Source organism: Salvelinus fontinalis, chromosome 30, assembly GCF_029448725.1.
Source record: "Salvelinus fontinalis isolate EN_2023a chromosome 30, ASM2944872v1, whole genome shotgun sequence".
In the NCBI taxonomy this organism is placed as follows: Eukaryota; Metazoa; Chordata; class Actinopteri; order Salmoniformes; family Salmonidae; genus Salvelinus; species Salvelinus fontinalis.
This window is the reverse complement of record NC_074694.1, coordinates 27771782-27795664: the sequence shown is the minus strand read 5'-3', so window position 1 is coordinate 27795664 and position 23883 is coordinate 27771782. Positions and strand designations below refer to the sequence as shown.

Below are 23883 nucleotides of genomic sequence, written 5' to 3'. Positions count from 1 at the left end.
CAAGGGGAGTTTTTTCCTTACTTTAAAATACTCCTTTCCCACAACCAGGCATACAAAATCCGATGCGCCAAGCTGGGGGTGCTTTCAGTGGCTCATTTACAGAGAGATAGCCCCTCCAGCTGGACAGGAATTGCAAATGTCTATAACCTCAATTCGAATGGATTTCTCAATTTCTGAGTAAATAATGAGAGACAATGCAACAGAGGCAATGGTTTTAGTAAACTATAGTCATTTATTGTTATCAATATAATAGAATCATGACAGATAAACAACGCATCTGCATTTCATCAGTGCAATTGTATTAATACCAGAAAAAGCATTGTTTATTCCATTTGCATTGCCAGTTAGAACATGTATTAATTCAAATAATGTCATAGGAATCACACAACAGAACACTCATAGTCATAAATGACATACGAGATCATATAAATAATAAGCAATCATGCTAGTCAATTCAAGTATGCCATTTTACATGGCTCAATGTGCAAATATACTGTAGCAATGTTAAATCACAAATGGTCCATACAACCAAAATTCAGCCAATTGTTCAATATTTATCTACATAATATAAGGAAGTGATATTTCAATGAGAAGTATACATGTACATCAAATGCATAGATATGATAGCAAGCCTGCGTATGTCTTTGGCTAAATTGCAGTGAGAGTTTTTTTCAAGAGCATGACACCTTGCACCAACTGTGTCACCTCCTTCCGGAATACATGGTAAGTATATTCAAATGAATCATCAAATAACTAAATACAAAAAAACGTCAAATTGCTTCACATGCTTGAGCTGCTACAAAGCAATGGAATGCAGATTAGCATAAAAAGCATATAATCCACCATAGGCCTATATCTTAACGTAACCTATATCTTAAAGATGAACTAAATCTGCATGCTTATTATAAGAGGTTTTCAAGGAATGCTTTTATATCTGTAATGCACTGAAAAAACTACCACATCTATAGAACAACTATCTTGGGGGAAAAGAATGTTTCTCTAGAATGTCCCTGTATTCCAGGCTGGTCATAGAGTCATCAGTGTACAGGGTTTCCCTCCTGGGCCTTGTTCCTGTCCACGTCACATACTGACCAGGCCCTTACACAGGGCTGTGATGTGAGGCTACAGCTACCTGCTTGGGCTCCTCAACTCGACTTACTGTTTGTCTGGAGCAAGGTGAGGAGAGCGAAGAGAACGAGAGAGAGGAGAGTGCATTTTAGTACACACTCAAATAGAAAACCAAATGTGAGTCAAAATATGGACGTTTTTATTTTGATAAAAGGCAAATCCTCATTCAACTAGGTTAATATTAACACAACTATACATAAACCAAACAGTTATTTTTTCTGAATAGTCTTTTGGCACGTTACCTTTATTTGGGACAAACTTGAGCGAGTTGCTGAATATTCAGAATCGTGAGATGCCTTCCTCCGGACCGTCGTTGACAAACTCATGGCCCAGTCCATTACCACACTTCCCACAAAGCACCTGGACACCATTACCACAACATTACACCACTATTGAGGTAAGAAGAGACTGATTTTGAGGTAAACAATCCCATTAAAGGTCAACTCTGATATTTACAGCTATTTAAGATTGGGTTTAGAGGCACAATCTGGGATATTCATGTAAATCTCTAGGAGAGTCAGCCTACCTTGAAGGCTGTGAGTGACTCCATCATCTTGGTGACACTGTCCTCTTTGATGGTCTCAGTGAAGGCAGGCCACGGGGAGGAGTGGGGGAACTTAGACCTGCTGGAGAACAGCGGGTTGTTGCACTGAGAACACACATACATACCTAGAGAGAACCAGGTAGAGGGGTGTAGGGGGTTAAGTCATCATTAAGGAAAGATACACATTATGTATGTAACAATATATTTACATTGCATTATAATACATGTAATGACTATTTTAGATGTAGTGAGGTTTTTATACAAACCTTGTATAACACACAAGAATAGTAGCCTAACCTGCAGCTTAGAGAACTGATTAATTCGCCTGTAGTAACAGTTCAGTAGTATTTAATCCTGAAACAAGAGCAAGTCACAACACCAATCAAAGCAAAAATGTGCTTAATCACAGAAATACTCACCTTGTTTGAAATGGTCTTTATAGACCTCGCCATCAAAAAATGAGCAAAAAGACATTCTGAATGTAAAGAGAGAACACTATTTGTGGAGATGAGCTTTGACAGCGACAGTTAAACTGGCAGCACAGAATGGGTCGGGCTACAAGATAAGCTTCCGCACATGTGACCAAGTTGTATTATGCAAGTCCTGCCCATGGTTCAAATCTTGACCACTAGATGTCAGTGCTGGACAAACAGTGAGACAACAAGTGAATCTTGGAGAAAGTCCTGGCGAAGCAAGTGAGTTACAAGTAGCCTAAGTAAGTGATACATCTAGAATACTTTTCGGGACATAGCGGACACAAATAACTGTATGGTAGATATAGGAGGAAAATAGACCATAAAAAGTTGATGTCATCCATTTATTTACCAGTCTTCCATAAAAGCATCTCTGACATACAAAAAATAATATGTCAATCAGCAATTAAAAACATAACTGGTAAGAGACCAGTGATTCATTGTAAAGAAGACCTCAAAAATATAAACACATGAAGTACATTTATCTTTTCTGAAATGCATAAACCACTTGGATCTTAAGTTCGGCTCTCGTGAGAAGCTTCTTCAGGAGGTGCTCAGTCCAAAGTGCGCTGTATGTCACTCATACTTGCAGTAGTGTTTGAGTCTCTCAGGCAGTTCCAGCCAGTCCAGAGCCATCCTGTGGACTATGTTTTTCTGGATGCACTTTCTACACAGAGTCTGCAGGGAGGAAACTGAAGCAAGGGATGAGAAAAGAAAGAGAGAAAAGCCTTGTTAAAACTAATTAATAGAAACTACAACGACCTCAATCTGAAATATTTGTATGTGTATATTGTATATGTTTTCGTTTCATTCACTTAACACTTACATCCATATTCCACCTGGACAATGCGAACTTGCTTTGTAGCAGAGTACACGTCAACCACAGCATACAAAGGCTGCAGCATTGGGATGCCCTTAGCTGATGCACCCATATCCTCTCCGTTAATGACAACATGCATGTCAGCCAGGCCCTGTCCTTTGGGCACATACAGCACCCCTATCCGACTACGTCTGGCAGTGGGGGGGAGGGCATTGGTCTTGTACAGGTCATCCAAGATGTGGCTGAAGCGTCCGGGTCGACTCCGACCAACCAGCTTGTCCATGGGGATTTTAACTTTCTCAATGTGCAGGTGGGAGTCTGTGAAGAACGTCTTGGGTTTGGGATTAATCGCTTCTTCTTCCACATCACCACCCCCCAGCCTAGGTAGCCTCCTACCTCCCTCTTCCCTACCATCCCCTAACCTATGACCCCCGGCCAACCCTCCATCTCCTGCCCCCTCTCCCTCAGGTGCCACAGCCTCCTCCTCCACTACCCGGTTGTGGTTTCGTGTGATAGCAAACACCCAGCTGTCCCCCAGGTCCATGAGGTCCGGCAGGGAGTACTCAGGCACCGTTTCAAAGGTCAGAGGGTCTCTGGCGGTCAGCCCGATCCGCAGGTGGCCACACCAGCCCAGCTCCTTCTCCTCGATCTCCACCAGGAAGATCTCCCCAGGACTCAGGGGCTCTCTGCTGAAGCACACCCCGTTGGCAAAGCTCTCCACTCGGGTAGCCTGGGTCCCTGTAGGATCTAGCTGCACGTTGGTTCCATGGATATGGTGGAATTCCTGAAACTGGTCAAGAAAAGGTAAAGGTTCCATGTCACAAAGTGACTTGGTGGACTGGATACAGTTACTTCAGTGGAAATGATATGCCTAAAGAGTAGGCCTGTCGCCTGTGGATCTGAATAAAATAATAAAATAAACAAATACACTCCCAACCAAAACCATGCAAAAAGGTGTACAGTGGCCCTCTATCCAAAGCGCTTACGGCGTCTTCCTTATTTTGAGTAGAGTTGGTAGTAAACGCATGGTCATTGTGCAGACACACACTCGCATACACACAACTACCCCTTAGCCTAGTGCCTATCTGTTGGCTACTCAGGGAAGTTTCTGGTGCCATGGAGAGGGCTATTTTTGAACAGCTGCATATGTCAACAGATGGCAAGGTATGCAAGGGGAGACCCATAAACACACACATGGATGGATGGGGAGTGGTTAGTTTGAGAACCCCCTGGGCCCAAGTGCTCATATAATTTCACAATATAATATGCACAGTATTATACAGTAGTCTAATTATCACAACGCCTATATGCCAGATAAGACCATGGATCTACAGTATTATATTAGTAAGTCTAAAGTCTGAACAACATTGTCTGAATACAATTTGTAGGTAAATCAGTCATTAGGCCAATATTCTGCAATATAGAGGTGTCTAATTGCTGTATGATAATACCTAATTACCATAGTATCATATGTTAATAAATTCATATGTTGCTAGGTGTACTATCTGATATCCGATTTCTAAATATAGTCAGTGCAAATGTATTCTTATGTAAATCAGTCATTATAATGATATATTAATGCACCCCACAGTTATATCACGTACCTCTGAAGAAGCCATAGGACCATCACTGCGTCCCAAAGCGCACCCTATTCCCTACACAGTGCACTGCTTTTGAGCCCTGGCTGAAAGTAGTGCACTATACAGGGAGAATGCTGCCATTTAAGATGCAGACCATGTCTATATAAGACTTGAACGAGATGACTCTGCTTGATGTAGATTGTGTATTCAGTATGTTGACTCTGCTCCCATTGTAAGAAAAAAACATCAGTGACATCAGTGTTGTGTTAGAGGAGAGGGATGAACGGTATGATGTCACAGTAGCGTTGAGAATAGCTACAACAACAACTGTTCCTTTGGGCAGAGGAAGGTATCCTCTAATAGGGGGTTATCCTAGAGAGAGGGGGGGTGGAGAGAGAAGAGAGAGAGCGGAAGAGAAGAAGAGAGAAAGCAGGAGAGAAAGAGCGAGAGGGAGAGAGGCAAAGAGAGAGAGGGAGAGAGAGATGATAGAAAGAGAGGAGGGGGGGGGGGGGTATTCCCCAGCTGCAGCAGTGAGTCTGAACACTATGCCCAGTTCCTTGTCATTTCCAGAGCTTTCTGTATCTAGGCCAAGATAGATGGAGTGCCCTGTTCATTATTTTCTCCCTCTCCCCTGCTTTCTGAAGTGTTCTCCTGCTCCAGGCCAGTGAGATGACTCCTGCTCTTTTTATCTATAGGACAAGTTAATAAAGGTTTCTATGGAATGGGGTTGAGAGCATTGTCATAGCATCCATGGCCTGTGAAAAATAGACTGACTCAAAATGTGATTGTATATTTTTTTATTGGCTTGCTTGTGTGAAATAATATATTGGCCATTTCATATGTGGTTTCACAATTGTTTGAATTTATATAATGACTTCAGAATAAAGTTAAACCTTCCATAAAAAAAGAGAGGTAGGCTATAGAAGCAACACCAACTGAACATCTCTGTTTCACTCTAGGTGTGTGTGCGTGTGTGTGAGAGTGAGAAAGTGCGGAGAGAGTGTGTTGAGGCTGGAATATTTAATCTGGATTAAAGTGCACTGCGGCTGTGGTTTTTATAATCAGATTGGTGAGAGGAGCTCTAGAGCTTCTGCTGATGATGCTGGGAGCGCGTGTCATATCTAGAACAAAGTCGGCAAGTGGGAGGTGTGCACGAGCGCAGCGCGTGGTGGAACTGGAGTCACACTATATTTTCTATTAAAAGATCAGTGGGCAGCGCACCTTTCTCTTTTTAATAGACAGTCACTACACATCACTGAACACGAACAACCGACAATTATTCTTACTGTGATCCGTCGTGAAGAATTAACATTGTTGATACAAGTGGGCGCAGCAAACCAGGCTTGTGATGTGACAAGCGCGCACTGTGAGCATTTCGCTGGACATCTCTCTAGGTCGCATCTGACAACCTTGACACACCGTTATTTTGGAGAATAAAACTATCGAATTGTAAATCGTATCAAGTTAATCGTGGAGACTGGAGTTCGCTTCTCGATGTGTCAGTGATAATTGAACAATACAGGAGAAGTGGTGTGGTTTGTCCATGCTGCAGCGATAACCAGGTAAATTGAATTCAGTTTTGGTACTTGATATTATTGCTTTTTAATTGAATATGTTTTGGAGCCTCGAAATATTTAATTTCAAGTTCAAATACTTTAAAGGGTAACTATCAACCCCAATGTCAACCTTTGCCCAACCCCTTCAAAATGTACATTTGACCCGGCCACAAACACAACATCTCAGGTGAGAAGTTGTGGGTGAAGTTGTGGGTGGGAGGAATTGCTAATAAATATTAATTTCGTTGGTAGGTGAACGTAGATGTACCTGTCCCAAAACTTTCTCAGTAGACATACTTAGCAGGAGTCCACTGACACGCTCTGATAATAACATTGTGTGCATCACGAGCAAAAGACCCTCTGGACAGTTAGCTCACAGTGGTAAGGCGCCGAGTTGTAAATTGGAATCCCTAATGGGGTATAAAATAAATATTTGAAATGTGGACTCACATGTATTGTGTTGGAAAGAAAAGTGTAATCATCACCTTGAAAATTAAGATTAGGGGCTCAATCCAACCTGCATTGCAGTATTTACAAGGTAGCTCTTTTTCCAATGGTCAAATTTACTCACAGATTGGTTTTGGATACTGTATAAAACATACAACTACTACCAGGGTGACCCCTCTCATAGGTATGCTTTCACTTTTCAGAATTAGAAATGTGTGGGCATGGGGTGAATATTGTAAATAAAGGATTAACAAATACACAGGTATGTACAGTTGAAGTCGGAAGTTTACATACACCTTAGCCAACTACATTTAAACTCAGTTTTTCACAATTCTTGACATTTAATCCTTGTAAATATTCCCTGTCTTAGGTCAGTTAGGATCACCACTTTATTTTAAGAATGTGAAATGTCAGAATAATAAGAGAGAGAATTATTTAGTTCAGCTTTTATTTCTATCATCACATTCCCAGTGGGTCAGAAGTTTACATACACTATATTAGTATTTGGTAGCATTGCCTTTAAATTGTTTAACTTGGGTCAATCGTTTCAGGTAGCCTTCCACAAGCTTCCCACAATGAGTTGGGTAAATTTTGGCCCATTCCTCCTGACAGAGCTGGTGTAACTGAGTCAGGTTTATAGGCCTTCTTGCTCGCACACGCTTTTTCAGTTCTGCCCAGAAATGTTCTACAGGATTGAGGTCAGGGCTTTGTGATGGCCACTCCAATACCCTGACTTTGTTGTCCTTAAGCCATTTTGCCACAACTTTGGAAGTATGCTTGGGGTCATTGTCCATTTGGAAGACCCATTTGCGACCAAGCTTTAACTTCCTGACTGATGTCTTGAGATGTTGCTTCAATACAGCCAAATACTTTTCCTACCTCATGATGCCATCTATTTTGTGAAGTGCACCAGTCCCTCCTGCAGCAAAGCACCCCCACAACATGATGCTGCCACCCCTGTGCTTCACGGTTGGGATGGTGTTCTTTGGCTTGCAAGCCTCCTCCTTTTTCCTCCAAACATAATGATGGTCATTATGGCCAAACAGTTCTATTTTTGTTTCATCAGACCAGAGGACTTTTCTCCAAAAAGTACGATCTAAAAGTACGATGTGAGGTTGCAAACCGTAGTCTGGCTTTTTTATGGCGGTTTTGGAGCAGTGGCTTCTTCCTTTCTGAGCAGCCTTTCAGGTTATGTCGATATAGGACTTGTTTTACTGTGGATATAGATAGTTTTGTACCTGTTTCCTCCAGCATCTTCACAAGGTCCTTTGCTGTTGTTCTGGGATTGATTTGCACTTTTCGCACCAAAGTACATTTATCTCTAGGAGACAGAACGCGTCTCCTTCCTGAGCAGTATGATGGCTGCATGGTCCCATGGTGTTTATACTTGCATACTATTATTTGTACAGATGAACGTGGTACCTTCAGGCATTTGGAAATTTCTCCCAAGGATGAACCAGACTTGTGGAGTTCTTGGCTGATTTCTTTAGATTTTTCCATGATGTCAAGCAAAGAGGCAGTGAATTTGAAGGTAGGCCTTGAAATACATTCACAGGTACACCTCCAATTGACTCAAATTATGTCAATTAGCCTATCAGAAGCTTCTAAAGCCATGCCATAATTTTCTGGAATTTTCCAAGCTGTTCAAAGGCACAGTCAACTTAGTGTAAGTAAACTTTTGACACACTGGAATTGTGATACAGTGAATTATAAGTGAAATAATCTGTAAACAATTGTTGGAAAAATGACTTGTGTCATTCACAAAGTAGATGTCCTAACCAACTTGCCAAAACTATAGTTTGTTAACAAGACATTTGTGGAGAGGTTGAAAAACAAGTTTTAATGACTCCAACCTCTGTGTATATAAATTTACAACTTCAACTGTATGTATCTGCCCCGTGTGGGATTAGAACTCACAATCATTGAATTTTGAGCAAACTAGGCAACTGTGCCCCCAATCAGTCATAGTTGTGTGTTGGGAAACATACAAGGAGTTGACATGACCACCATTGTCCTCTATTTCTTGTTAAGATGGATGTAGCTTCAAATATAAAGGTATACTCCTCATAGCCTACATGTTGTTGTTTTTTGTATAACACATAGATGTGTATGAAATGGTAAGCAAAAACATTGATTTTGGTCAAATCTGGAAATGTGCCATGTAGCAACATTTGAATGTGCCCTAGTCAAGGAAGCATCATGCAAAATATATTAGCATATTCCATTTACCAAAACCATTGCCAAATAAAGCACGGTCACCTGCTTTTATAGTAAGCCTTGGGGTGGTACCACCCAGCACATCTAGAAGTGAGTGTATTTCATACTAAACCCCTCCCTTGAGATACTATTTCCATGACAGATTGACCAGGTGAAAGCTATGATCCCTTATTGATGTCACTTGTTAAATCCACTTTAATCAGTGTAGATGAAGGGGAACTTTGGGACAATTGAGACATGGATTGTGTATGTGTCCCATTCAGAGGGTGAATGGGCAAGACAAAAGTTTTAAGTGCCTTTGAACGGGGTATGGTAGTAGGTGACAGATTTTTCATGCTCGACCGTTTCCTGTGTATATCACGAGTGGTCCACCACCCAAAGGATTTCCAGCCAACTTGACAGAACTGTGGGAAGCATTGGAGTCAACATGGGCCAGCATCCCAGTGGAGGCTTTTCTGAGGGCAAAAGGTGGTGCAACTCAATATTAGGAAAGTGGTCCTAATTTTGTACACAGTGTATGTCACGTTTTCAACAAACTGTCAAAATGAAGACCATGATTTCTGTGTTTCACTGTAAGTGAGCTCCTGAGTGGTGCGGTGGTCTAAGGCACTGCATCTCAGTGCTAGAGTCTTCATTACAGATCCTGGTTCAATTCCAGGCTCTATCACAACCGGCCGTGATTGTGAGTCCCTTAGGGTGTCGCACAATTGGCCCAGCATCGTTAAAGTTTTCCTGTGGTAGGCTGTCATTGTAAATAAGAATTTGTTCTGAACTGACTTCCCTCCTCAAATACCTATTTGGTTTTTGATTTTAAAAATGTACTCTTTATGGAACTATTAAAACATAAACCTAATGCTTGAAATGCTCTATTTAATTGTATGTCATAACAGCATGTCAGCAACGTTTTGTCTTTTGTCTCTAGACAGGGCATAATTTATAGCCATAACTGATCACCATTTATTTATACCATACATGTATCATTGAACTCGCTAGTCATTATCCTGTACCACTTCCCGTTTATTGGAAGATATTTATAGGCCTACTGCTGTCACTCATCTCTCTCAGTGATGTTTGCATAAAGAAAACAGTCATCATGCATAAACACGTTTCCAGATTCCAAACATATCCGTTATTATTTTTGTCCATAATCCTCCTAGCATGATTTGTCTGACTTTACAGTGAAAGCCTGCATTATGGTTAATCCGGTTCTCTGGCACTGTCCCCCTGTCTGATCAGACTCAGAGAGATGTATTGACACTGCATGGCCTGAGAGGAGAGCAGCAGTAGGAACAGACCTGCCTGCTTGTCTGTCAGTTTGTCTGTCTGGCTTGGTCTGTGCAATAATTCTCTCATTGCGATGGAGAATATTGACTTGCCCTAGGAGAAGTAGAATAACAGTCATCCTCCATAACTCCTATATAGACAGAATGAAATCTCAGATTAACAGGGCAAATACTTGCTGCTTCCTATGAAGTTTTTCTCTATAGCCTGTATTGAATAGTGCAGTACACATGAGATTTGGAATCAATTTTATGTCGAATTTTACTTTTATTAAGGGTTCAACCTCACAATAGAAAATCCACGTACTACTGAAACTGGTAAACTAGTTCATAATCATTTGTTTTGTTCTATACTGCCAGTGTGCACCAGCATAATGTCGCACTTTGCATGTGCCACTGACTGGATGTACTCCTTGCTCTTTACATCACGCGTCGAGTTGGCACGTCAAATCTTCATCATTGTGTGTCATGCAGTTGACAGGATCAGAGGCATTATATTAGCCAAGCCATGGTTGAGCCTGTCTAGGATAATGCTGGTTGATAGATAATGCTGTGGCGTTTCATAACCATGGACGCTTCCCGAATGGCACCCTATTTAGTAATATATAGGGCAGAGTCCTACAGTGCCTTCAGAAAGTATTCACACCCCTTGACTTTTTCCACATTTTGTTGTGTTACAGCCTGAATTTAAAGTGGATTACATTGAGAGTTTTGTGTCACTGGCCTACACACAATACCTCATAATGTCAAAGTGGAATTATGTTTAGACATTTTTACAAATTAATAATATATCAAAAGTTGAAATGTCTTGAGTCAATAAGTATTCAAAATCAAATGAATTGTATTTATCACATACAAATGTATTGAACACATACAACTGGTGTAGACTTTACAGTGAAATGCTTGCTTACGAACCTTTTCCAACGATGCAGAGTTTATCAAATAATAATAAAAAATAAATAGTAACTAACACGTGAAATAAAATAAAAAACACAAGAATGGAGCTACAGTATATACAGGGAGTACCAGATCAATTTGGAGCTATATACAAGGAGTACCAGTACCAGATCAATGTGTAGAGGTATGAGGTATTTGAGGTAGATATGTACACGAAGGCAGGGTAAAGTGACTAGGCATCAGGATAGATAATAATAAGGTATTTGAGGTAGATATGTTCATGAAGGCAGGGTAAAGTGACTAGGCATCAGGATAGATAATAATAAGGTATTTGAGGTAGATATGTACATGAAGGCAGGGTAAAGAGACTAGGCATCAAGTTAGATAATAATAAGGTATTTGAGGTAGATATGTACATGAAGGCAGGGTAAAGAGACTAGGCATCAAGTTAGATAATAATAAGGTATTTGAGGTAGATATGTACATAAAGGCAGGGTGAAGTGACTAGACATCAGGATAGATAATACTGTCGTTGGCTTGCCCTCGCTTCATACTCGTCGCCAATCCCACTGGCTCCAGGTCATCTACAAGACCCTGCTAGGTAAAATCCCCCCTTATCTCAGCTCGCTGGTCACCATAGCAGCACCTACCTGTAGCACGCGCTCCAGCAGGTATATCTCTCTGGTCACCCCCAAAACCAATTCTTCCTTTGGCCGCCTCTCCTTACAGTTCTCTGCTGCCAATGACTGGAACGAACTACAAAAATCTCTGAAACTGGAAACACTTATCTCCCCCACTAGCTTTAAGCACCAGCTGTCAGAGCAGCTCATAGATTACTGCACCTGTACATAGCCCATCTATAATTTAGCCCAAACAACTACCTCTTTCCCTACTGTATTTATTTATTTTGCTCCTTTGCACCCCATTATTTCTATCTCTACTTTGCACATTCTTCCACTGCAAATCAACCATTCCAGTGTTTTACTTGCTATATTGTATTTACTTCACCACCATGGCCTTTTTTTTGCCTTCACCTCCCTTATCTCACCTCACTTGCTCACATTGTGTATAGACTTATTTTTCTACTGTATTATTGACGGTATGTTTGTTTTACTCCATGTGTAACTCTGTGTTGTTGTATGTGTCGAACTGCTTTGCTTTATCCTGGCCAGGTCGCAATTGTATATGAGAACGTGTTCTCAACTTGCCTACCTGGTTAAATAAAGGTGAAATAAAAAAAATAAAAAAATAAATGAAGGTAGATATGTACACGAAGGCAGGCATCCGAATAGATAATAATAAGAGTTAAATAAAGAACAGACTAGCAACAGCAAATGATGAGTGTAAAAGTGTGTATGTATGTGTGTTTGTGTTGTCTCGGTATGCGTGTGTGTGTAGTATTTGTGAATGTGTGAGTGAGTGTGTATATGGTGTGTATATATAGTCTAGTGAGTGTGCATAGGGTCAATGCAAGAGACAGTCAGTGCAGACAGTTAGGGTACCATTAATTAACTATTTAGCAGTCTTATGGCTTGGGGGTAGAAGCTGTCTCAGGGCCTGCTGGTCCGAGATCCAATGCTCTGGTGCCATTTGCAGGACGGTAGCAGAGTGAACAGTCTATGACTTGGGTGGCTGGAGTTTTCGCAATTTTATGTGCCTTCCCCCGACACCAGCTAATATAGAGGTCCTGGGTCCTGGATGGCAGGGAGCTCGGCCCCAGTGATGTACTGGGCTGTCCGCTCCACCCTTTGTAGCGCTTTGCAGTCAAGGTCGGGGGGGCAATTGCCATACCAAGCGGTGATGCAGCCAGTCAGGATGCTCTCGATGGTGCAGCTGTAGAACCTTTCGAGGATCTGAGGGCCCATGTTAAATCATTTCAGCCTCCTGAGGGGGAAGAGGCGCTGCCATGCCCTTTTTACGACTGTGCGGGTTAATGTGGACCATGTTAAGCTCCACAACAGCCCCGTCGATGTTGATGGGGGCCTGCTCTCCCCTCTTTCTCCTATGATACACAATCAGCTCCTCAGTCTTACTGACGTTGAGGGATAGGTTGTTGTTCTGGCACCACACTGCTAAGTCTCTGACCTCCTCCCTGTAGGCTGACTCATCGCCGTCTGTGATCAGGCATACAACCATCATGTCGTCAGCAAAGTTGATGATGGTGTTGGAGTCGTGCGCGGCCACGCAGTTGTGGGTTAACAGGGAGTACAGGAGGGGACTAAGCACACACCCCTGAGGGGCCCCCATGTTGAGGGTCAGCGTGGCGGAGGTGTTGTTGCCTACCCTCATGATCTAGGGGCGGCCCGTCACGAAGTCCAGGATCCAGTTGCAGAGGGAGAGGTTCAGTCCCAGGGTCCCTAGCGAGGTGATGACTTTGAAGGGGACTATGGTGTTGAACGCTGAGCTGTAGTCTATAAACAGCATTCTCACATAGTTATTTCCCCTCTTGTCTCGGTGGTAGAGGGCGGTGTGAAGTGCATTTGAGATTGCATCATCTGTAGATCTGCTGGGGCGGTCTGCGAATTGGTGTGGGTCTAGGGTGTCTCGGATGATGATGTTGATGTGTGTCATGACCAGCCTTTTGAAGCACTTCATAACCCCTTTGTTATGGCAAGCCTAAATTAGTTCAGGAGTAAGGGCCTCCCGGGTGGCGCAGTAGTCTAGGGCACTGCATCGCAGTGCTAATTGCGCCACCAGAGTCTCTGGGTTCGCCCCCAGGCTCTGTCGCAGCCGGCCGCGACCGGGAGGTCCGTGGGGCGACGCACAATTGGGCTAGCGTCGTCCGGGTTAGGGAGGGTTTGGCCGGTAGGGATTTCCTTGTCTCATCGCGCTCCAGCGACTCCTGTGGCGGGCTGGGCGCAGTGCGCGCTAACCAAGGGGGCCAGGTGCACGGTGTTACCTCCGACACATTGGTGCGGCTTGCTTCCGGGTTGGAGGCGCGCTGTGTTAAAGAAGCAGTGCGGCTTGGTTGGGTTGTGCCTCGGAGGACGCATGGCTTTCGACCTTCGTCTCTCCCGAGCCCGTACGGGAGTTGTAGCGATGAGACAAGATAGTAATTACTAGCGATTGGATAACACGAAAATTGGGGAGAAAAGGGGATAAAATGTAAAAATAAAAATAAAAAAAATAAAAAATAAGTTCAGGAGTAAAATTGTGCTTAACAAGTCACATAATAAATTGCATGGACTTACTCTGTGTGCAATAACAATATTTAACATGATTTTTTAATGACTACCTCATCTCTGTACGCCACACGCCATATTAGTTATCAGTCGAGCAGTGAATTTCATACACAAATTCAACCACAGAGAACAGGGAAGTTTTCCAATGCCTCACTAAGAAGGGCACCTATTGGTAGATGGGATAACAATAAAATACATAGAATATCCCTTTGAGCATGGTGACATTATTAATTACTCTTTGGAGGGTGTATCAATATAAACCCTGTCACTACAAAGATACAGGCGTCCTTCCTAACTCAGTTGCCGGAGAGGAAGGAAACCACTCAGGGATTTCACCATGAGGCCAATGGTGACTTTAAAACAGTTACAGATAGGAGAAAACTGAGGATGGATCAACAACATTCTAGTTACTCCACAATACTAACCTAATTGACAGAGTGAAAAAAAGGAAGCCTGTACAGAATAAAAAATAACAAAACATGCATCTTGTTTGCAATAAGTCAGCAAAACTGTAAAAGTAAAACTGCAAAACATATGGCAAAGAAATTAACTTTTTGTCCTGAATATAAAACGTTATGTTTGGGGCAAATCCAACACAACACATCACTGAGTACCACATTTTAATATTCTGTAGCATGGTGGTGCCTGCATCATGTTATGGGTATGCTTGTCATCAGGAAAGAACTAGGAAGTTTTTTAATATAAAAAGACACGGAATAGAGCTGAGCACAATAAAAATCCTAGAGCAAAACCTTGTTCAGTCTGCTTTCCACCAGACACTGGCAGACAAATTCCCATTTCAGCAGGACAATAACCTAAAACACAAGGCCATATACAGTGCATTCGGAAAGTTTTCAGACCCCTTTTTCCAAATTTTGTTACGTTACAGACTTATTCTAAAATGGATTAAATAAATACAAATCTCATCAATCTACACACAATACCCCATAATGAAGTGAAAACAGGTTTTTAGAAATGTTTGCAAATGTATATATTTTTTTAAACAGAAATACATTATTAAGTATTCAGACCCTTTGCTATGAGACTCGAAATTGAGCTCAGATGCATCCTGTTTCCATTGATCATTCTTGAGATGTTTCTACAACTTGGAGTCCACCTGTGGTAAATTCAAATGATTGGACATGATTTGGAAAGGCACACATCTGCCTATATAAGGTTCTACAGTTGACAATGCATGTCAGAGCAAAAACCAAGCCACGAGTTTGAAGGAATCGTCCGTAGAGCTTTGAGACAGGATTGTGTCAAGCACAGATCTGGGCAAGGGTATCAAAACATTTCTGCAGCATTGAAGGTCCACAAGAACACAATGCCACCATCATTCTTAAATGGAAGAAGTTTGGAACCACCAAGACTCTTCCTAGAGCTGGCCGCCCGACCAAACTGAGCAATCGGGTGAGAAGGGCCTTGGCCGGGGAAGTGACCAAGAACCCGGCGGTCACGCTGACAGAGCTCTAGAGTTCCTCTGTGGAGATGGGAGAACCTTCTAGAAAGACATCCATCTCTGCAGCACTCCACCAATCAGGGCTTTATGGTAGAGTGGCCAGATGGAAGCCACTCCTCAGTAAAGACTCTCAGACCATGAGAAACAAGATTCTCTGGTCTGATGAAACTCTTTGACATGATTGGACTCTTTGGCATGAATGCCAAGCATCAACCCCATCAAACCCGGCACCATCCCTACGGTGAAGCATGGTGGTGGCAACATCATGCTGTGGGGATGTTTTTCAGTGGCAGAGACTGGGAGACTAGTATGGTTGGGGGGAAAGATGAACGGAGCAAAGTACAGAGAGATCCTTGATGGAAAACCTGCTCCAGAGCACTCAGGGCCCTGTTGGAAGGTTCACCTTCCAACAGGACAATGACCCTAAGCACACAGCCAAGACAACACAGAAGTGGCTTCAGGACAAGTCTCTGAATGTCCTTGAGCGGCCCAGCCAGAGCCCGGACTTGAACCCAAGCAAATATCTCTGGAGAGACCTGGAAATAGATGTGCAGCGACACTCCCCATCCAACCTGACAGAGCTTGAGAGGATCTGCAGAGAAGAATGGGAGAAATTCCCCAAATACAGGTGTGCCAAGCTTGTAGCGTCATACCCAAGATGACCCAAGGCTGTAATCGCTGCCAAATGTGCTTTAACAAAGCACTAAGTAAAGGGTCTGAATACTTATGTAAATGTGATATTTCAGTTTTTTTTATTTTGAATACATTTGCTAAACTTTCTAAAAACCTGTTTTTGCTTTGTCATGGGTTATTGTGTGTAGATATCTGAGGGAAAACAACGATTTAATCAATTTTAGAATAAGGCTGTAACATAACAAAATGTGGAAAAAGTCAAGGGGTCTGAATACTTTCTGAATGCACTTTATACTCTGGAGTTACTTACCAAGACCACATTGAATGTTCCTGAGTGGCCTAGTTACAGTTTTGTCTTAAATTGGCTAGAAAATCTATGGCAAGACATGAAAATGGCTGTCTAGCAAGGATCAAAAACCAACTTGACAGAGCTTAAAGAATCTTTTAAAGAATAATGTGCAAATATTGTACATTATTATCTAGGTGTGTGCAAAGCTCTTAGAGACTTATCCAAAAAGACTCACAGCTGTAATCACTGCCAAAAGGGATTCTAACTGACTCGGGGGATGAATACTTATCTAATCAAGATATATTAGTGTTTCATTTTTCATATTTTTTACAAATGTTTGAATTTTTCTTCCACTTTGACATTACAGAGTATTTTGTGCAGATTGTTGACATAAAAATGACAATTAAATCCATTTTAATCTCACGTTGTAACACAACAAAATGTGGAAAAGGGATGAAAGGGGTATGAATACTTTCTGAAGGCACTGTATGGGCCCTGGTCAAAAGTAGTGCACTATAAAGGAAATATGGTGCTATTTGGGATGCAGACATGTCTGTCACAATACAGTGCCGCCTCTGGTTTAGGCTATGGATTACTACAGACTGAGGAAAGGGCTTTATTCTCAGAATATGTGGTAACGCTTTATTTGGATAGATGCTCTACAGCCTATCAGTGACATTTCAACTAACTATCTACTGACCCTAGCCCTAACTCTACATTTAACCCTTATTCTAAGCCTAAATTTAACCCTTACCGTAATCCTAGTCTTAACCCTAAATTTAACCCTTACCCTAACCCGCATTCTAAACCTAACCCTAACCCTAACTGTAACCTTAGCAAGCAGTTACTAATCAACAGATAGTTTGTTGTTAGTATGACCATCTGTAGAGCGTGTTTGTGTGTGTGCACTCATGCACCTGTGTATATTTCTACTATTCATGTAATTGCACTGTGCACCCATTTACCCTGCAGAACTTGCCTTCTATTCCCTTGTCCCCAGGCTGGGAGGCAGGTCTAATGCTGTCTGCGAATCTGTGACTCTAATATCTGATGGCTCTCCAGCCCATTTTGGCTGAAGGGATTACAGAGAATCTGCCGCCAGATGCTGTAGACTTTGTGCCATAGCTCCATAATGCAGTTACATAACCAACCACAGATGGTGGAGTTTAACTCACAGAGTAATTGACCTAGTCTGCATCTGAAATGGTATCTTATTCCCTGTCTATACATTACATGACTGAAAGATTGTGGACACCTGCTCGTCGAACATCTCATTCCAAAACCATGGGCAGTAATATGGACTTGGTCCCCCCTTTGCTGCTATAACAGCCACCACCCTTCTGGAAAGGCTTTCCACTAGATGTTGGAACATTGCTGCCGGGACTTGCTTCCAATCAGCCACAAGAGCATTAGTGAGTTTAGGCACTGATGTTGGGCGATTAGGCCTTGCTCCCAGTCGTTGTTCCAATTCATCCTACAGGTGTTCAATGGGGTTGAGGTCAGGGCTTTATGCAGGCCAGTCAAGTTCTTCCACAGCGATCTCGACAAACCATTTCTGTATGGACCTCGCTTTGTACATGGGGCATTGTCATGCTTAAACAGGAAAGGGCCTTCCCCAAACTGTTGCCACAATGTTGGAAGCACAGAATCCTCTAGAATGTAATTGTATGCTGTAACGTTAAGATTTTCCTTCACTGGAAGTGAGGGGCCTAGCCCAAACCATGAAAAACAGCCCCAGACCATTACTCCTCCTCCACCAAACTTTTAAGTTGGCACAATGCATTCGGGCAGGTAGCGTTCTCCTGTCATCCGCCAAACCCAGAATCGTCCGTCAGACTGCCAGACGGTGAAGCTTGATTCATCAATCCAGGGAACGCGTTTCCACTGCCCCAGTGTCCAATGGCGGCGAGCTTTACACCACTCCAGCCATCGCTTAGCATTGCGCATGGTGATCTTAGACTTGTGTGCGGCTGCTCAGCCTGTCAGCAATGGGTGTGGCTGAAATAGCCGAATCCACTAATTTGAAGGGGTGTCCACATACTTTTGTATATATACAGTGCATTCGGGAAAGTATTCAGACCCCTTGACTTTTTCCACATTTTGTTACGTTCCAGTCTTATTCTAAAATAGATATTTTTTTTATCTACGGTACCAGTCAAAAGTTTGGACACACCTACTCATTACAGGTTATTTATTTTTTTTACTATTTTCTGCATTGTAGAATAATAGTGAAGACATCAAAACTATGAAATAACACATATGGAATAATGTAGTAACCAAACAAGTGTTCAACAAATCAAAATGTATTTGGAATGAGTAGGTGTTTCTAAACTTTTGACTGGTACTGCACACACAATACCCCATAATGACAAAGCTACATTTTGGGGATTTTTTTGCATATGTATTACAAATAACAAACAGAAATACCTTATTTACATAAGTATTCAGATCCTTTGCTATGAGACTCGAAATTGAGCTCAGGTGCTTCCTGTTTTCATTGATCATCCTTGGAATGTTTCTACAACTTGATTGGAGTCCACCTGGGGTAAATTAAATTGATTGGACATTATTTGGAAAGGCACACACCTGTCTATATATGGTCCCACAGTTGGCAGTACATGTCAGAGCAAAAACCAAGCCATGAGGTAGTGGGCTCCATCATTCTTAAATGGAAGAAGTTTGGAACCAGCTGGCTGCCTGGCCAAACTGAGCAATCGGGGGAGAAGGGCCTTGGTCAGGGAGGTGACCAAGAACCCGATGGTCACTCTGACAGAGCTCCAGAGTTCCTATGCGGAGATGGGAGAACCTTCTAAAAGGACAACCATCTCTGCAGCACTCCACCAATCAGACCTTTATGGTAGAGTGGCCAGACAGAAGCCACTCCTCAGTAAAAGGCACCTGACAGCCTGCTTGGAGTTTACCAAAAGCCACCTAAAGGACTATCAGACCATGAGAAACAAGATTCTCTGTTCTGATGAAACCAAGGTTGAACTCTTTGGCCTGAACTCCAAGCGTCACGTCTGTAGGAAACCTGGCACCATCCCAATGGTGAAGAATGGTGCATCATGCTGTGGGGATGTTTTTCAGCTGGAGGGACTGGGAGACTAGTCAGGATCGAGGGAAAGATGAATGGAGCAAAGCACAGAGAGATCCTTGATGAAAACCTACTCCAGAGCGCTCAGGACTCAGACTGGGGCAAAGGTTCACCTTCCAACAGGACAACAACCCTAAGCACACAGCCAAGACAACACAGCAGTGGCTTCGGGACAAGTCGTTGAATGTCCTTGAGTTACCCAGCCAGAGCCCAGACATGAACTTGATCGAAGATCTCTGGAGAGACCTGAAAATAGCTGCGCAACGACACTCCACATCCATCCTGACAGAGCTTGAGAGGATCTGTAGAGAAGAATGGGAGAAACTCCCCAAATACAGATGTGCCAAGCTTGTAGCGTCATACCCAAGAAGACTCAAGGCTGTAATCGCTGCCAAAGGTGCTTCAGCAAAGAACTGAGTAAAGCGTCTGAATACTGATGTAAATGTGATATTTCAGTTATTTTATTTATAAATTTGCAAATATTCTAAAATCCTGTTTTTGCTTTGTCATTATTGTGTATTGTGTGTTGATTGATGAGGGGGGCCGGGGGGAAAATGGTTTAATCCATTTCAGAATAAGGCTGTAACGTAACAAAATGTGGAAAATGTCAAGCGGTCTGAATACTTTCCAAATGCACTGTAGTGTATCTCATAGGGTCCTTATCATCATCTTCCTCCTGTCCATTGATCTACACATGCTCTTTTCTTGGACTGACTTGGACTACTAGCTGCCTTTAATGCCTATAATGTTATAGCCAGGCCTACTGCCAATTCTGCCATTCAGCTCTTTAGTACCATGGTGTAGAATAGATGTTAACATACATGCTGTCAAAATGGCTGCCTGGAGGAGGTGATTGAAAGCATCTCTGACTACCGTTACCATTCATCTTAGTATTACATAAGCTGCTCTTTAAGCTGCTGAAGCAGTCATCAGATCATGTTGGCGGGCTGCTCTGGACTGCTCTGGGTTCTGACGGCAGGGATCAGAGTAAAACCAACTGATGTCTCATAGACGGATGAGTATGAGAGACACGTACAGTACATCTTATTTCCTCTGAGAGTGGAATCTGAAGTGCCTTGATTGAGGTGAATCTAAAAATCACTTGGTTGCATGGCAACAATGCAGAGAAGTGTGTATAATAGATCCCCAATCATACGATTGGTCAGAGCTGAAGTGCACATCGACTTATTCTATGATGTGATAGGCCAACACCTCTACAAACAGTGTTTACATCAGGCTTATATGAAAAATGTGTCTTTTCCCTGTTCATATACATGAAATTATTAATATATTAGTCTAGCCTTGTGAATGAGTGTAATCTTACATTTTAATCAGTACTTCTTCCACCCCAAATCTGCATGGTATTTGGAGCAACAGGCCCCCAAAGTACAGCATTGGATTCAAGCCCAGTGCTCTGCCCTACTTTAAACAACATTTGGGGAGGAAACTCTTATCTATTTCTGTATAGGCCCTACTTTCCAAGCACACACCTACACCTACACATACACACACATACACACACAAATCACTAGTCACTTTAATAATGCCACTTTAATAATGTTTACGTATCTTGCATTACTCATCTCATATGTATATACTGTCTTCTATACCATCTATTGTATCTTGCCTATGCCGCTCGGTCATCGCTCATCCATATATTTATATGTACATATTCTTATTCCATCCCTTTACATTTGTGTGTATTAGGTAGTTGTTGTGGAATTGTTATATTACTTGTTAGATATTACTGCACTGTCTGAACTAGAAGCACAAGCATTTCACTACACTCGCATTAACATCTGCTAACCATGTGTATGTGACCAATAAAATGTTATTTGATTTGATTTGAAATGTGAAGCGACAGCAGCGGGAGACGGAGAGGTTGTTATTGGGGGCCAAATTCAGATGTAGGCAAACGTCAACATAGAGATTTAAAATTATGTAATTTCCCTTTGCTTGCCAAGCTGCATTCACACCTCCTTGCATGAACACGAAGGGCAGACTCTCACTGAAAGGAATGCTAACGATGAAAATGAGGCGTAACATATGAAAAGAAGCTCTCTCTCTTTCTCTTCTCCCTTTCGCCTGGGACTTAATCATGAACAGTAGCTGACCGGGTTGCTCTTTCTTTTGCTGACTCCTAGGTGCCTCGGGTCTACAATGATAAGACAATAAATGGCAGAGATAGGAGAAAATGTGGCAAGAGGAAGAGAAGGAGGAGATGATGGAGTGGGAGGTTTAAGGCCACCTCATGACCCCCAGAGCCCTGCCCACTTTCCCTCTTCTGCTCCCCCAGTTAGGGCCCACCAGGTCGGGCTCAGGAGGGGCATCGTGATCCAGCTAACAGGCACCGAGGGTGAGTGGGACAGTCTGGATGACGACGAGCTCATCTTCCCCCTTGAACACAACGACTATGATGACCAGACTCCCTACATCTCCCTCTCCAAGGAGAGACAGAACTCCATGGAGGAGGAGAACCAACACTACCTGCACTCCCCAGCCTTCCACGTACCCCTCTCCCCCTCCTCACCTGGGTCCCTGGGGGACTGCTCCAACTCAGCCCCCAGCTTCCTCTCCCCCAGCCCAGCCACCCCCACCCACCGGCCACTGGCTAGCCTGGTGAAGTCCCTGTCCACGGAGCTGGAGCTCCCTCATGGCTCATCCCTCAGACCCAGGCCCTTCCTCAGCCTAGTCAAGTCCATCTCTACTGAGATCTCCCGCTCAGAGCCAGAAGTGTCGCAGTCCAAGTCTGACTCCCGCCTCAACCTGCACCTGCAGTGGAAGAACCTGACTCAGCCTAAGGGAAGGAGTGACGGAGACTCCCGTACCGCGCCACCCTCGCCCATCGCTCTATCCCCATCCGAGGGCACCAAGGCGGGCTTCTTCAAGATGGAGCTGGAGGACACGAAGCGGAAGTTCTCTGAGGCCATGCAGGAGCCTATGTTCAGTAAACCTATCAGTATTTTCAGTAAGATCATGGGGGACGAGAAGGAGAATGCAGCAGCAGGCAGCCCCAAGCATCAGAGAGCTACAGGGACTCACTCAGCTGGCTCCCCCAGCTCCAGAGGTGTCTATGTGGGGAGGATGGACAGCCCGGAGGTGGGCATCACAGAGTCTCCGCTGCGGTGCGCCAAGAGAGCGGACGGTGACTCTCCGCCGGTGTTTGACTGGCCGTGCGTCAAACACCCAAAGAAGGGTCTGCCCACTAGAACATGTTCTGTCCACGATCACCACGGTAACAAACTCAACGACAATTCAGAGGAACTGGAGATCTGCACCTACGATGAAGTCATGCAGGTTGTGGCCATCGAGAGTCATCATCACAGGCGCCCGCGGAGATTGCCTGGTTCGCTGATCCCCTCAGGACCCCATCGTGTGGTTGTTCAACCCACCTCTCCACCTCCTCCACCACACATGGTGTTGTTCTGTGTGGCTGTGTTGTCCTACGCCTACTTCATCCTTCCCCTGGGCCCCTATATGTCAGGCCTGGCTCTGGGCATGGCCTTTGGCTTCCTGCTGGGGCTGCTGCTCATCAGGCTGGGCTCAACCAGACACACAGCTCAGCCACATCCACACAGAGACGTTCAGGCCCTGACTGAGGTTGTCAAGCAGGCTGATGCCCTTGGCAACGAATCAGACGTCCTCAAGGTAAGTTAATGTTCAATAGTGAAAACCTTTTCCCCCAAAAAAGATAAGAAGCTGAAGGTGAATTCCTTTTTGTACAGTTCATTTCTCTCAGCACAAAAGACCAGCTAGGTCTGAATGGGAACTTATAACCATGGAGTCAGAAAATGGCCTTGGTCTTTACAGATCTTGACACCCACACAAGAATTGTCTGAATAGAAAACTATCTTTTTAAATCCTCCATACTGTGGCATGCACTTCTTAGAACTTTTCTTCCTAAAACAAGTCAGCACTTCCCATTCCCCCCTCTCTCCCTCTCTGAGCCTGAATCCTTTCTAATGTGGTGCCTGTGCGATAGCTAAAAGTGCCTGGAATGCAATTAACGTCGCCCAATAAAAAGTTCCTCCAAACTTAAAGAGATACAGAGCCTCATTAGTGTTGTCTCCCTTGGCTGAGAACAGCAGGGCAGAGCACAGAAGAGCAGAGCACAGCCGAGCAGAGCACAGCCTTGCCAGATGCAGGGTATAGCTCCGACCCAGCGTAGTCAGCTCCAGAGGCAATTAAATGAGGTTGAGGCGGTGTAATTTCTCAGGTTCATTGGCAGGCAAAACAGTCTTATCAGTGGTAAAGTGTAGCGCCACAGGGGGAAAGAGAGGT

General features: G+C 43.4%; 3 protein-coding genes across 3 annotated transcripts in view; 1 reads left to right on the top strand and 2 right to left on the bottom strand.

The window, feature by feature from the left end:
* Nucleotides 1-209: 209 nt before the first annotated feature.
* Nucleotides 210-2243, bottom strand: msrb1b (methionine sulfoxide reductase B1b). The gene is made up of 4 exons (XM_055890259.1): nucleotides 2092-2243; nucleotides 1655-1797; nucleotides 1371-1488; nucleotides 210-1166 (listed from the first exon to the last, which is right to left on the bottom strand). The coding sequence occupies exons 1-4, from the start codon at nucleotides 2144-2146 to the stop codon at nucleotides 1156-1158; spliced, it is 327 nt and encodes a 108-aa protein (XP_055746234.1). The 5' UTR covers nucleotides 2147-2243; the 3' UTR covers nucleotides 210-1155.
* A 232-nt stretch (nucleotides 2244-2475) lies between these two features.
* On the bottom strand, nucleotides 2476-4039 carry neurl2 (neuralized E3 ubiquitin protein ligase 2). The gene is made up of 2 exons (XM_055889515.1): nucleotides 2972-4039; nucleotides 2476-2837 (listed from the first exon to the last, which is right to left on the bottom strand). Exons 1-2 carry the CDS (start codon nucleotides 3780-3782, stop codon nucleotides 2722-2724), a joined length of 927 nt encoding a protein of 308 aa, XP_055745490.1. The 5' UTR covers nucleotides 3783-4039; the 3' UTR covers nucleotides 2476-2721.
* Nucleotides 4040-5588: 1549 nt separating this feature from the next.
* The window catches only part of tex2l (testis expressed 2, like), a 38723-nt gene continuing 20428 nt past the window's right edge, over nucleotides 5589-23883 (top strand). The window contains exons 1-2 of the mRNA XM_055890255.1: nucleotides 5589-6107; nucleotides 21747-23250. Coding sequence (XP_055746230.1) covers nucleotides 21778-23250 — 1473 coding nt within the window. The 5' untranslated portion in view covers nucleotides 5589-6107; nucleotides 21747-21777. The remainder of the gene's footprint in view (nucleotides 6108-21746; nucleotides 23251-23883) is intronic.

What these genes read in the sequence shown, in the direction of transcription:
- neurl2 (XM_055889515.1), bottom strand. Translation starts at nt 3,782, where the DNA reads ATGGAACCTTTACCTTTTCTTGACCAGTTTCAGGAATTCCACCATATC. An exon ending in TGTCCAGGTGGAATATGGAT is followed by an intron (nt 2,838 to 2,971) that starts GTAAGTGTTAAG and finishes CCCTTGCTTCAG; the next exon opens with TTTCCTCCCTGCAGACTCTG.